Source organism: Gekko japonicus, unplaced genomic scaffold, assembly GCF_001447785.1.
Source record: "Gekko japonicus isolate JY-2015 unplaced genomic scaffold, Gekko_japonicus_V1.1 scaffold205, whole genome shotgun sequence".
In the NCBI taxonomy this organism is placed as follows: Eukaryota; Metazoa; Chordata; class Lepidosauria; order Squamata; family Gekkonidae; genus Gekko; species Gekko japonicus.
The window spans coordinates 1,177,947-1,190,338 of NW_015175976.1; the positions used below are offsets into that span (position 1 = coordinate 1,177,947).

Consider the following 12,392-nt stretch of genomic DNA (forward strand, 5'->3'; position numbering starts at 1 on the left):
GTCCCGATGATAGAGTACGCCGTCTTTGACCGTTAGGTCTTTGGAATCCCCTTGTTGTACCTCCTGAAGGCGTTGTTGAGCCCAAGGGTCTGTAGCCTGACTGGCCCGAATGTCCTCAGCGAGGGATGCAGGTTCGGGAGCTGCGGCGAAAACGTTAGGTGGTAGGATACTGGTGTCAGGTGCTTCCGTTTTCGACGTTGGGGTATATTCCGGTTTGCGGGACAGAGCGTCGGCTTTTTGGTTTTGCGTCTGTGGAATGTAGGAAATCGTGAAGTTGAACCGCGAGAAAAAGAGGGACCAACGAATCTGGCGCTGGTTCAACCGGCGAGTGGTTTGGAGGTGCTCCAAGTTGCGATGGTCTGTGAGTACCTGTACTGGATGACGGGCCCCTTCGAGGTGATGACGCCAAACCTCGAAGGCGGTCTTGATGGCCAGTAACTCTCTTTCCCAGATGGTGTAGTTCTGTTCGGCTGAGGAGAGTTGCCGGGAGTAATAGGCACAGGGTTGCAACGGCTGAGAGGGATCCGCTCTCTGGGATAGAACGGCCCCTAAGGCCACACTAGAGGCATCAGCTTCCACTACAAAAGGAAGGTTCGGGTCAGGGTATCGCAGGAGGGGGCCGGTCGCAAAACGTTGCTTCAAAATGGCGAAGGCTTGGTCAGCTTCCGGGGTCCATCGGAAGGGTTCCTTCAGGCGAAGGAGACGGGTCAGAGGCTTGGTGAGGTCGGCATAGGCGGGTATAAATTGGCGGTAGTAGTTGGAGAACCCCAGGAGGCGTTGAACATCCTTCCGGTTTTGGGGAGGCTGCCATTGGAGAATGGCTTCCACCTTCTTGGGGTCCATCAGCGTGCCTTCAGGGGAGATAATATGCCCCAGGAACTCAACAGACTTACGATGAAACTCGCATTTTTCTAGTTTCGCATAGAGTCCATGGGTGCGCAGGCGGTGCAACACTTGCCTTACGTGGTCAATGTGTTGAGGCACGGTGGCGGAAAAGATCAGGATGTCATCTAAATAAATTACCACGAAGCGGTCGAGGAGGTCACGGAAGATGTCATTCATAAAGCGTTGGAACACTGCAGGGGCGTTGGTCAAGCCAAAGGGCATGACCAAGTGCTCATATTGGCCATAGCGGGTACCAAAGGCGGTCTTCCATTCATCTCCTGCCTTGATTCTCACCAGGTTGTAGGCGCCACGCAGGTCTAGCTTTGTGTAGATTTGAGCTCCCCGCAAACGGTCCATGAGCTCAGGGATCAACGGGAGGGGGTACCTATCCCGTATGGTGATTTTGTTCAGGGCCCTGTAGTCATTGCAGAGCCTGAGGTCTCCTGTCTTCTTTTTCACAAAGAGGACTGGGGAAGACAGAGGAGACGTAGAGGGCCGAATAAACCCTCTGGCCAGATTTTTGTCCAAATAGTCCCTCAGCGCAGCCAGCTCCGGTTCTGCCATTGGGTAAAGGCGGCCTGAGGGTAACGGAGCGTCGGGGATGAGGTTGATGGCACAGTCGTAGGGCCGATGCGGGGGTAGCTGGTCTGCCTCCTTTTCGTCAAAGACGTCTGCATAGTCCTGATAGGTGGCAGGTAAAGCGGGAGCCGCAGCGCCCAGCAGCAAAGCAGCTGGTGATGGTTCTGGCGATGGTGCTGAAGACGGGGTGTCTACCATCGTTTCCACGGAAGGCGTGGGTGCAGGACTGGTGCCGAACTGGAGCTCCTGATGTACCCAGTCTACCTGAGGGTTGTTGTGGCGCAGCCAGGAGAGACCCAGGATGACTGGAAACCTCGGCATCCTCACCAAGTCGAAAGTTATTTGTTCCTGGTGCTGCTGTATCCACAAGGTGAGTGGCTGGGTTTCTTGGACGACGGGTCCGGAGCGGAGCAGGCGTCCATCAATGGCTTCTACAAGCGCTGGGGTTGCCTTCTCTTGAAGGGGAACGCCGTGTTCTTTGGCAAAAAGAATGTCCATGAAACAACAGGCGGCCCCTGAGTCCAACATGGCGTGGATGAAGAGCCAGCGGTTGTCTGGGAGTTGCAACCGCACTGGCACCAGGAAGGGAGTCTGTGGTGAGTATGGAGTACTGGAGGACCCCAGAATAGGCCCCAAACCGGGGGGTCCGGTCAGGCTTGGGGCTGCTCTTTTACCGGTGGAGCCGGTTGTGGTGAGCGCTTCTGCTTGGCAGGGCAGCTGGAGGCAAAATGCCCGGCTTCTCCACAATACAGACACAGCTGTTGAGTGCGCCGTCTCAGCTTCTCCTCAGAAGTAAGGCGGGGCCGAGCGGTGCCAAGTTGCATGGGCTCTGTGCCTGCAGGAGGTGGAGAGGAGCCGGGGGAGGAAGGCCGGTGGAAGGTCTGAAGGGTTCTGCTGGGGAAGGCGAGAGCCTTTTTTCTGTTTTGGCGGCGGCTCTGTAACCTCCCATCAATGCGGAGACAGAGATGGATGAGGGCTTGTAAAGTGTCAGGGCGTTCACTGCGTGCAAGTTCATCTAGAATTTCGTCAGACAGCCCTTCAGTATACTGGTCAATAAACGCTGCCTCATTCCATGTCAGGTCTTGAGCCAGCAGCTGGAACTCATTGGTGTACTGAGCGACAGAGGTTTTATGCTGAGTAAGAGCCCTTATTTTGCGGTTAGCTGTTTCAGCTTTCACAGGATTGGCATAAGCAGCGGCAAAATGAGCCTTGAAAGCCTGGAAGTCAGATAGTAAGGGAGAATTCCCCACCAGCAAGGGCGTGGCCCATTTGGCAGCTTGCCCTTTAAGGAGGCTTAAAATGAAACAAACTTTAGCCTTCTCAGAAACAAAATCCCGAGCCCTGAGCTCAATATACAGATTACATTGGGCAAGGAATGCCTGGAACTCATCAACATTCCCACCGAAACGATCAGGAGGATTTATTGGGCAACGTGGGGGAGGTGTACCAGCATTTGCTACAGCAACAGCATTTGTAGCAGCCTGTTGTTGCAAAGCAATCACAGCTTGAATTAAGTGCTGTACCTGTGCTAGCATTTCCTCCATGGGGTCCACACCTCCAGTTGCTCCGTCTTCCATGGTGGGGATGTGTGAGCGTTGTGGGTGCTGGCAATCTGTCACGGCAGGACCAGGGGGCGTGACACAAGCAAGCAAAAGTCCAGGAACAGTCCGAGGTCAAGCCGGGCAAATCAGGTAGCAAGGTTCAAGCAGGTTTAAATCACAGTCCAAAAGCAGGGTCAGACATACCAAAGTTTCAAGTCCATAAATCACAACAATACCAGAGGAGTCAGAGATGAACGCAGGGTCAACAAAGCCAAAGGTCAAAAGCCGAGGATCAAGCCGAGAAGAATTCCACAAGATCTGGAGTTCAAGGAACTGAGGTTCTGTGTGTACAGTAATATCAGTCAAAATCCTCTGTTATAATCCCAAATAAAGACTGTGTCCTAATGAAAGCTTGTTATTCCTCCGTAGTTGTAGGTTCTTGGGCTGAGTCTCACACGGACATCCAGCTGCAACCTTGTTTCGATATAAATCAAGTAACTCACGAGAGTCAAGAACCAGTCAGGGCTCTCTGACTGAGGAGTTTCATCCTTGAGAAAGAGTCTTTTGCAGTTTAGAAAAAGAATTCAGCAGGTGCCAGTGTTCCCTCTAAACTGAGTTAGTGTGAGCTAGCTCACAGTTTTTTAGCCTCCGGCTCACACATTTTTGTCTTAGCTCAGGAGGGAGGGCTCCAGAACAAACTAATTTATGCAGCAGCCAAATCTCCTGGTCACAACTTTAATGCCAATAGCTCACAAAGTAAAAGTAGAATTTTTGCTCACAGGGCTCCATAGCTTAGAGGGAACTTTGGCAGGTGCAGTTCCAGATTGTTGAGTTGCATTGTGGCTGTCTCCGATGAAGATTTACATTGAAACGAGGTCACAACCGGACATCCATGAGACCCGGCCCAAGCACCTACAACTATGGAGGAATAAAAAGCTGTCATAAAGACACAGTCTTTATTTGGGTTTATAACAGAGTATTTCGACTGATACAGTATACACATCGGTCTGTTCTTCTTGCGTTTCATTGAATGGTTTATGGAATGTTAATTAAGTAACTGAACTCTGGATATTTACATAACAATTACTAAACCTGGCATATAACTGTGTTTTGGATATTTACATAATTACTACTACTCTTGGGACAAGTGCTTAAAAGGGAAGTGCTGAATTTTTTTGTGTGGCATGGTGTGTTTATATTTTTGTTGCTGTTTATTCCCACCGTGGGTCCTTGTTTGTTTTTTGGGTTACCACCTGAAGGCTAGCGACCCTAGGAGAGGCCTTGTCAAACACCAGACAGGCCAAAATATACACTTGTGGTGAGGGCGGGGTGTCACAACTTGTATAGGTCTCCTTTAAGGTAACTCATTACCTTGCTGGTTTTGCTGGAAATTAAAGCATGTAAAGGGGGAGCATGCCGCATTATCCTCCCACCTACATCAGATTGCTGGACTGTGAGTATGGCATGCTCCCGTTCTGCCGATCTCACATAGATCAGGGGACGGCCAGGATGCGCATTCTCCTCCATGCATTGACTTCAATGCTCAGTGGTCTCAATTGTCAGTTATGACTTCTCTGAGAAGAAAATGCATAGTCTGTTTGCATAGTCAGTCCTTCCTTCTTCTCTGATACCCTCAACTTTGTTCTCGCCTCTCCAGTTGCACACCCAATGGGAGAGCCAGGCCGTGTCATAATGCTGAATAAACTGAAATAAATACGAATCTATACAGTGAGCTGTAGGAATGGCTGGCACACTGAAATAGGATGCTGGGTATCCCAGGGGGCCTGTCTGAGGAGAAAAATTGGTCAGGAGCCCTGGGGAATCACAAAACTGGGTCCTGAACTTGAGGCAGTACCTTCATAAACAGGAAATCCTTCATTCACTCCCCTGCTGCTATACGTCAGCGTACTTGTTCACTTGAAAACAACCACAACATCCTGAGTCAAAAAGCAGAAGGTGTACAACTGCCGCTGTGCCCCAGCCATGGTTTTCTTGTCACTCCCGGTGAACAGAAAGCTGCTTATTCTAACAGTGCCGACTCTTAAGCAGTGCCTGAGGGAAGACGAACAATGATTTCATATTGCCCTATGTGCGGAAAGCCGGTCTACTTTGGTAAGTTTATTCGGCTGAATCAAACAGGCTTTTAGGCTGGACTGAAGCATTTTTATATCTCCCACATAATGGAGTATTATGGTTGAGTGGTGCATGTGAGCATGTCAACGCCACAGACTTAATCCGCTTCACTAATCCCTCTCTTCCTTCAAGGAACTGAGGTTCTGTGTGTGTGTGTGCGGGGGGGGGGGGGGATGTTGAGGCCTCTGAGGCCTGATTTAGACATAGTGCTGATGGGCAACAAGAACTGGGGGGGGGAAGCTGTCAGTAGTAGAATGTCTGTTTATTATTGTAGAAGGTCCACCGTTCAATCTCTGGCATCACTAGCTAGTCATAGGCAATGTGCAAAGACTGCTCATCATGCCTTGGAGAAGTGCTGCTTCTCAGAGTAGACAACACTCACCTTGATAGACAGAAGGCCTGAGTCAGTAGAAGGCAGCTTCATGTGTTCAAACTAAGCCGTGTGGCACATCGGCATGGTCTAATGGTTAAGAGCCAGTGTGGTGTAGTGGTTAAGAGAGGCGGACCGGGCTTCATTCCCCACTCCACCCCATGAAGCCAGCTGGGTGACCTTGGGTCAGTCAGAGTTCTCTCAGAGCTGTTCTCTCAAGAGCAGTTCTCTCAGAGCTCTCTCAGTCCCACTTACCTCACAAGGTGCCTGTTGTGGGGAGAGGAAGGGAAGGCAATTGTAAGCCACTCTGAGACTCCTTAGGGTACAGAAAAGTGTGGTATAAAAAGCTACTCTTCATCTTGTTTCAACCGTGTTGCTAAACACGCAATCCCATCAGCCCACCAATACAGTGTACAGCTGAGCTGTGGATCTCTGGCATGCTCACATTGCACATATAGTAGCTGAGGAGGGAGGACTCTTGTTTAAATGAGTCATATCTAATTCCATCTTGCCTGTCAGCATAATGCCTAACTGGTGTCTTGCAGAGAATTCTCAGCACTCCCATACTACAATTATCAAAATTTTGTGAGGAAAGTTAGGAAACTCACAGTGCCAATCCTTAACAGAGTTACACCCTTCAAAGCCTGTTAACTTCAATGGAATTAGAAGGGTCTAAATCTGTTTAGGATTGCATTGTTAAAGTACTGTAAAACTAATATAGGCTTGGGATACAGGGATATGTCTTGAAGGAAGAAGTTTTGTATGTGGTTATGAAGCTGTATCCTTAAGGGTTCAAGGAAAGTAGGTGAATCTATTGGATCAAAACACCATATAGCATAACAGAGTCAGATAGGCCCAAGACAGGCAAACTTGAGAGATAATGGTTAGAATGCTGGATTAGGGCCAGGCTCAGTGGGCAGGGGTTGTGGCTCAGTGGTAGAGCATCTGTTTGGCATGCAGTAGATCGCAGGTTCAATCCCTGGCATTTCCAATAAAAAGGACCAGGCAGTAGGTGATATGAAAGACCTCCGCCTGAGACTCTGGAGAGGCACTGCTAGTCTGAGTAGACAAAACTAACCTTAATGGACCAATGGTCTGATTCAGTAAGGCAGATTCGTGTGTGTGTGTGTGTGTGTGTGTGTACAGGCGGACCTGGGTTCAAATAATCACTTATCCATGGTGTTCACTGGGTGCCCGTGGGCCAATCATTCTCTCTCAGCCAAGCCTACTACTCTGGAATGTTGTGAAGATAAAATGAAGGATGGAAGACCCATGTACAATGGAAGGATGGGACAAAACTAGGATATGTAGAAAACTCATAGGTATCTAAGATGCTTTTAGAAAAGAATGGTAACCCAACCTTTTCTCTCTAAATGCCAATCAAGTAGGCTAACAAAAATCAAGAAGATGCAAAAACACAATAAAAATAAGCTATATCCATTTTAAAAAAATAGTAAATAATCTTTCCAATTATAACTATAAAATGGTTGTAAATGTTTGCTTTATCCTAAGAGGTTTTCATTTGCTTTCAAAAAGCATATAAAGGCAGGGCTTTTGCTGGCCTCTCTGGGAAGGTACTCCAAATCTAGGGTGCCACAACAATAAACTTAAAGTGTGCCCTAATAGATCATGGTATTCCTATCAGGGCCTCAATAATTCCTTGATCTATCTTGATGTATGGTTTTCAAAGAGTTGCCAAATGTTCAGCTGTTGCTGTTCCCTATCAGAAACTGAACAGGTGAAGTTTTTCCTGTCATGGAAGGCGACTGAGGGAGAAAAGCTTCCTTTCTTTAACAGGCCTTATCCATCTCTACTTCTCCTGAACATATTAAAATGTCGACCTTAGATGTTTGTTATAGGCGATGCTCCCTCTAAGCTGTGCAGCCTTGTGAGCAGAAACTCTACTTTGCGAGCTACTGACATTAAAGTTGTGAGCGAGCCATTTGGCTTCTGTATACATTCGTTTGCTCTGGAGCCATCCTTCCTGAGCGGAGGCAAAAATGTGTGAGCTGGAGGCGAAAAAACTGTGAGCAAGCTCACACTAACTCAGCTTAGAAGGAACACTGGTTATAGGTAGGCTAAATATTAAGATCCCTGACCTGGATGGCCCAGGCTAGCCTGATCTCATCAGATCTTGGAAACTAAGCAGGGTTCGCCCTGGTTGGATGGGAGACCACCAAGGAAGTCCAGGGCTGCTACACAGGGGCAGGCAATGGCAAACCACCTCTGAAGGTCCCTTATCTTGAAAACCCAGTGGGGTTGCTGCTAGCAGCAACTGGATGGCTCTTTCCACCACCAAATTTAGTTATGTAAATAATATTCGTGTCTCTGCCTGCCAGTAGACTCTTTGCCACTTCTGCCTCTGCAGGTTAAAGTTCAGTCGTTTCACACTGAGAACATCTGAGAAAAAGAGCAAACTTCACGTGATCGTTCTTGTGAATTTCAGAGCTCTAGCCTGTGTCAACAGAACTGCCCATATGTCGGGCTCCAGTTTTGTCACGATCAACGTGCATCCTGTCCTCACTCTGAAGCATTTAGGATGGTTTTCATGGTCTCAATGGTGCATTTTGGAGGTTGTTAATACATAGGGTCAGGGCTATTTTTGGAAAGGAACGCACAGGGAATGGAGTTCCGGCTGGCTCCTGAGTTGGCCACGCCCAGCAGGAACTCATTAGCATAATAGGCCACACCCAACAGCAGAAACTCATTAGGATTGGCTACATTAGGGGTGTGTGGCCTAACATGCAAAGGAGTTCCTGCTACAAAAAAGCCCTGGGTTTTGACAACAAACAAGGTAAACAGAATAAGAAGCAAAAGGTGGATGTGGCTGGATAACCACACTTCTGGTAACATGAGGGTGCAGCCTAATGCGGTAATGAGCTGTGCTGGCAGGGGTGTGGCCCAATATGCTAATGAGTTCCTGCTGTTGGGTGTGGCCTATTATGCTAATGAGTTCCTGCTGGGCTTTTTCTACAAAAAGAGCTCTGCATAGGGTCCCCATAAAGTTGGAAGCAACTTGACAGTACTTAACATACACAGAGCAAAAATGTCTCCTCTTCCAGTCAGGAACAGGATAAAGGGCCAGTTTTCAATATGGACTCCTTATGTTCTTCTGTTCAGGCAAAATGGGAATGTCTCTAGTAGGCCTTGGGGGTGGAAATATTTATAGACACCTGTATTTGCACCACTTTCTCTAAACTGGTGAGAAACTATTATTCCTTTACAAGGAGTCAATGGCATGGATTGGGTGGAGACCGGGGAGGGACTGGAAGATGCAGAACGTTATTCTGGGGAACCGTTCTTAGCAATAGTGAAAGGAGTCTGGGAAATGAAACTTTTGAATAGACAGGCAAAACCTCTGAGTTCCGCTACAGGTGGTTTTGGTGGACTTTGGCACAAGGTGGTTCCAGTTGCCCAGAAATCTGGGTAGACTTGTCCAAATCTTTGCTGGACATGCCTGTTCTAGCACCTCATGAAACACTGCAGGAATGTAGGGGCAGATGGGGAAGTTAAAATTGTCCTAGACCAAGCCAAGTGGCCCTTTCCTGTGCTATAAGCCAGTGGCTGCAAGGCCACTCAGCTCTGCTTCATCAGCTATTGGCATTGGATCATCCATTACCAGTGCAGGAGAAGGTTATCGGTGAGGCGATATTGTCATTTGCTGTTAAAGGTGCTGAACCAAGTGGTCCTTGAGGCTTTGGCAGAATTGCTGGGGCTTGGCTCTGCTCACTCCTAGCCACCAGTGCTTCTCTGGGACAGCAGCCTCCCAGCAAATTTCCCTGAAAGTTAAATGGCCAGTCCATTCCTACTCCAGACATGCAGTGCAAGCCTTAATGTTCTTTGGGGCCTTCGTCTAAAGGGTTCGCAGTGGAGTCTTCCTCTCTTGTTTGATTTGTGGTTTTATCCATGGGAGGCATTTGGGAGCATTCTGCCTGGAAGGTAAATTTCTCCACCCTTGATAGAGGTCTAGTAGAGACTGATGCTTCTCTCCTTTGTTCAGAAATAACTTGCAACATTGCAACATTTTGAATGAGGGCATACAGCATATGTGATGTTGGGGAAAAAGAATTAAACGAGGCTGGACTATAATGACACCTTTAAATTTATTTGCTGATCCTACTACTGTACTTGGCAAGGGTTTAAACTGTTTTTATAACGAAATAAACTCAACTGAGCCTTGATGTCACTTGAGGTTCACCTACATCAGTGATGGCGAACCTTTTAGAGACCGAGTGCCCAAACTGCGACCCAAAACCCACTTATTTATCGCAAAGTGCCAACACGGCAATTTAACCTGAATACTGAGGTTTTACTTTAGAAAAAACAACTCATACATTAACATAAGATGATCCAAACAAAGTAAGGAAAGCAATCCCAAATGCTTTCATTTACTTACAATTATTTGGCAGAGAATTCCACACTTTAATGATGGTTTGGGCCCTGGCTGGGGCGATGGCACGTGTGCCCACTGAGAGGGCTCTGAATGCCGCCTTTGGCACGCGTGCCATAGGTTCACCACCACTGACCTACATGGGGCCCTGCCACACGCAGGGGAAAAGGCGCTAGAAGGCGCGGCATTTAAAAGCCGCGCCAATGTTGACACGGCGCGGCGGGATCTCACGGATCCCCCGGCCGCGCCACCGTTTCTCCCCGGCGCGATCAAACGCCGGGGAGAAAACACAGCCCTAACCGGGGCCCGGCCGAACTGCGCATGTCGGAGCATGAGCAGTTCGGCTCCGGGCCGGGGTTGAGCCGGCGCAAGGGAGCGCCGGCGATCAGACGCCCAGGAAGAAGCGCCGCGTCCACTTGAACCACCGAGGTAGGTGGTTCATTTTGCGGCGGTTCTTCCCGGGTTTGGGCCAGTTCGGGTGCGGAAGCAGAACGCTTCCCAGATGTGGTGGTGTGATCGCGCTGCTTTGATCCGCCCCCAAACTGGCCTGCAACTGGCCCAAATCGCCGCGTGTGAACGGGACCATGGTATGCTAAGTCTCACATTACAAGCTGGTTTTTGACCAGATATTGAACTCACTAGAAATGGATAGACCCCAGGCAGCCCTGGAAGGAGGTTTGTGCCAATTGGAACCTAGGAACTCAGTATGGTTGCCATCTGGAGTAGAATTCAGCACTATCCATCATTTTAGAAACCCTGGTAGTTTTTTTATCTTGGAAATGCACTCTACAAATAGAATTGTCACCATTGCCAGAAGTGGACTGGGAAATTAGAACAGCCCTGGAGCACGCTGAGCCAAATGACCATGGCTGTTCAGATAAGCACTCGGCATGAACTGAGACCACGGCAGTGATGGCAACATCACTGTAGACTGGCCCATCACTCCTTGCCATCATTGCTACTCTTTCCTGGGAGTAAGCCCTACTGAATCATATGAAACTTACTTCCAAGTAGACTTGCTTAGGATGGCTCTCTTTTGCACCTGAAACTCCATCCACACAAGTACATCCCAGAGTCAATGCTCTTTCTAGGCCCCTGCCAGACCCCGGGGGGGGGGGGAGCACGGCCAAAGTGCGGCTTTTCTGAGTCGCAGTAAAATAGACATGTGGTGGCGGGATCAGACAGATCCCCCAAGCCATCGTGCAGTTGCTCCCTGGCACGACAGATGCCGGGGGGGAAGCCACTGAAGGGAGAATGAAGCAGCCAGTTGCGCATGTGTGCACATGCGCAGTTCAGCCGGGAGCCTTGAATGCTCCTGAAGATGGGTGCGCTGGCGATCCCATGGCCGCGCTTGCTGCGGCGTTTCAGGTAAGTCCTGCTCTTTTGCAGGTTCTTTTTAAATGTGCATTTTCGGGCTGAAGGGCCGGATCGGGGACGGGTGCGCGCCGCTTCCCAGATGTTGCGGTGTGATCGCGCCATTTGCTGCACCCCCGATCCGTCTCTCTTCCGGGCCTAAACCTCCCGTGTGACCGGGGCCCTAGTCACTCAATAATAACATATATTAGAGCTTTCCCAAAGATTCCAAGCTCTTCACATATATTCATATGTGGTTGGCCTAGGGTCTGGGAGACCCAGGTTCGTATCTCTGCCACAGAAGCTTGTTTGGGCTAGTTACACTCTTGTTGTCTAAATGACCTCACTTGGGGACCCCATTAGGGAGAAAATCCAAAAAACATGTTATTAAATACTTTACCAAGCAATATTACAAGAATATACAGTGAACTATTCAAATATATGGGAATGGTGGCAAGGGTGATAGAATCGTAGAATAGAATCATAGAATCACAGAGTAGGAAGGGGGCATGCAGGCCATCTAGTCCAACCCCTGCCAAGTGACTGTCCAGCCACTGTTTAAAGACTGCCAACGAGGGGGAGCTGATTCCACTCTTGAACAACTCTGACTGTAAAAAAAGTCTTCCCTAATATCCAGCCGGTACCTTCCTGCCCTTAATTTAAACCCATTATTGCGAGACCTATCCTCTGCTGTGTCTAATGCATGGAAGGCCAAAAAATGTCCAGAATTGACAGTCTGGAAAAACAAACTGAGTATGCGACAATGGCGAAACTTGCATCCTATTTTGTGTAATAGATCGAATTTAGAATTTCAAGGAAAATGGACTGTATTTTTGACGATATAGCTGAAAACTAGGACTGAATTGTTAAAGTGGAGAATGATTACGAGATAGAATAGGCAATACCTGTTTGTAATAAGGAAATGTTAGATATGAAGAAAAGATAGGATATAGATAAAAAAGAAGTGGAAATTTAGAGTATATATCAGCAATTCTTATACAATAAAGTAAGTTCTGTCTGGCAATTTTAATAGACAGAATTAAATGTAGTTAGATACAGTAGGCAAAGTAGATGACCATGAATGACTGTCTATCTCTTTATTTAGGCTTATGTTTGTGCTTATGAAAGACAGTCATTTATG

At 48.2% G+C, this 12,392-nt stretch overlaps 1 protein-coding gene across 1 annotated transcript in view; it reads left to right on the plus strand.

Moving 5' to 3' along the window:
* The first annotated feature begins 4,971 nt into the window (after positions 1 to 4,971).
* The window catches only part of LOC107123000 (cysteine-rich protein 1-like), a 36,199-nt gene continuing 28,778 nt past the window's right edge, over positions 4,972 to 12,392 (plus strand). The window contains exon 1 of the mRNA XM_015426153.1: positions 4,972 to 5,117. Within this exon, the coding sequence (XP_015281639.1) occupies positions 5,075 to 5,117 (43 nt within the window). The 5' untranslated portion in view covers positions 4,972 to 5,074. The remainder of the gene's footprint in view (positions 5,118 to 12,392) is intronic.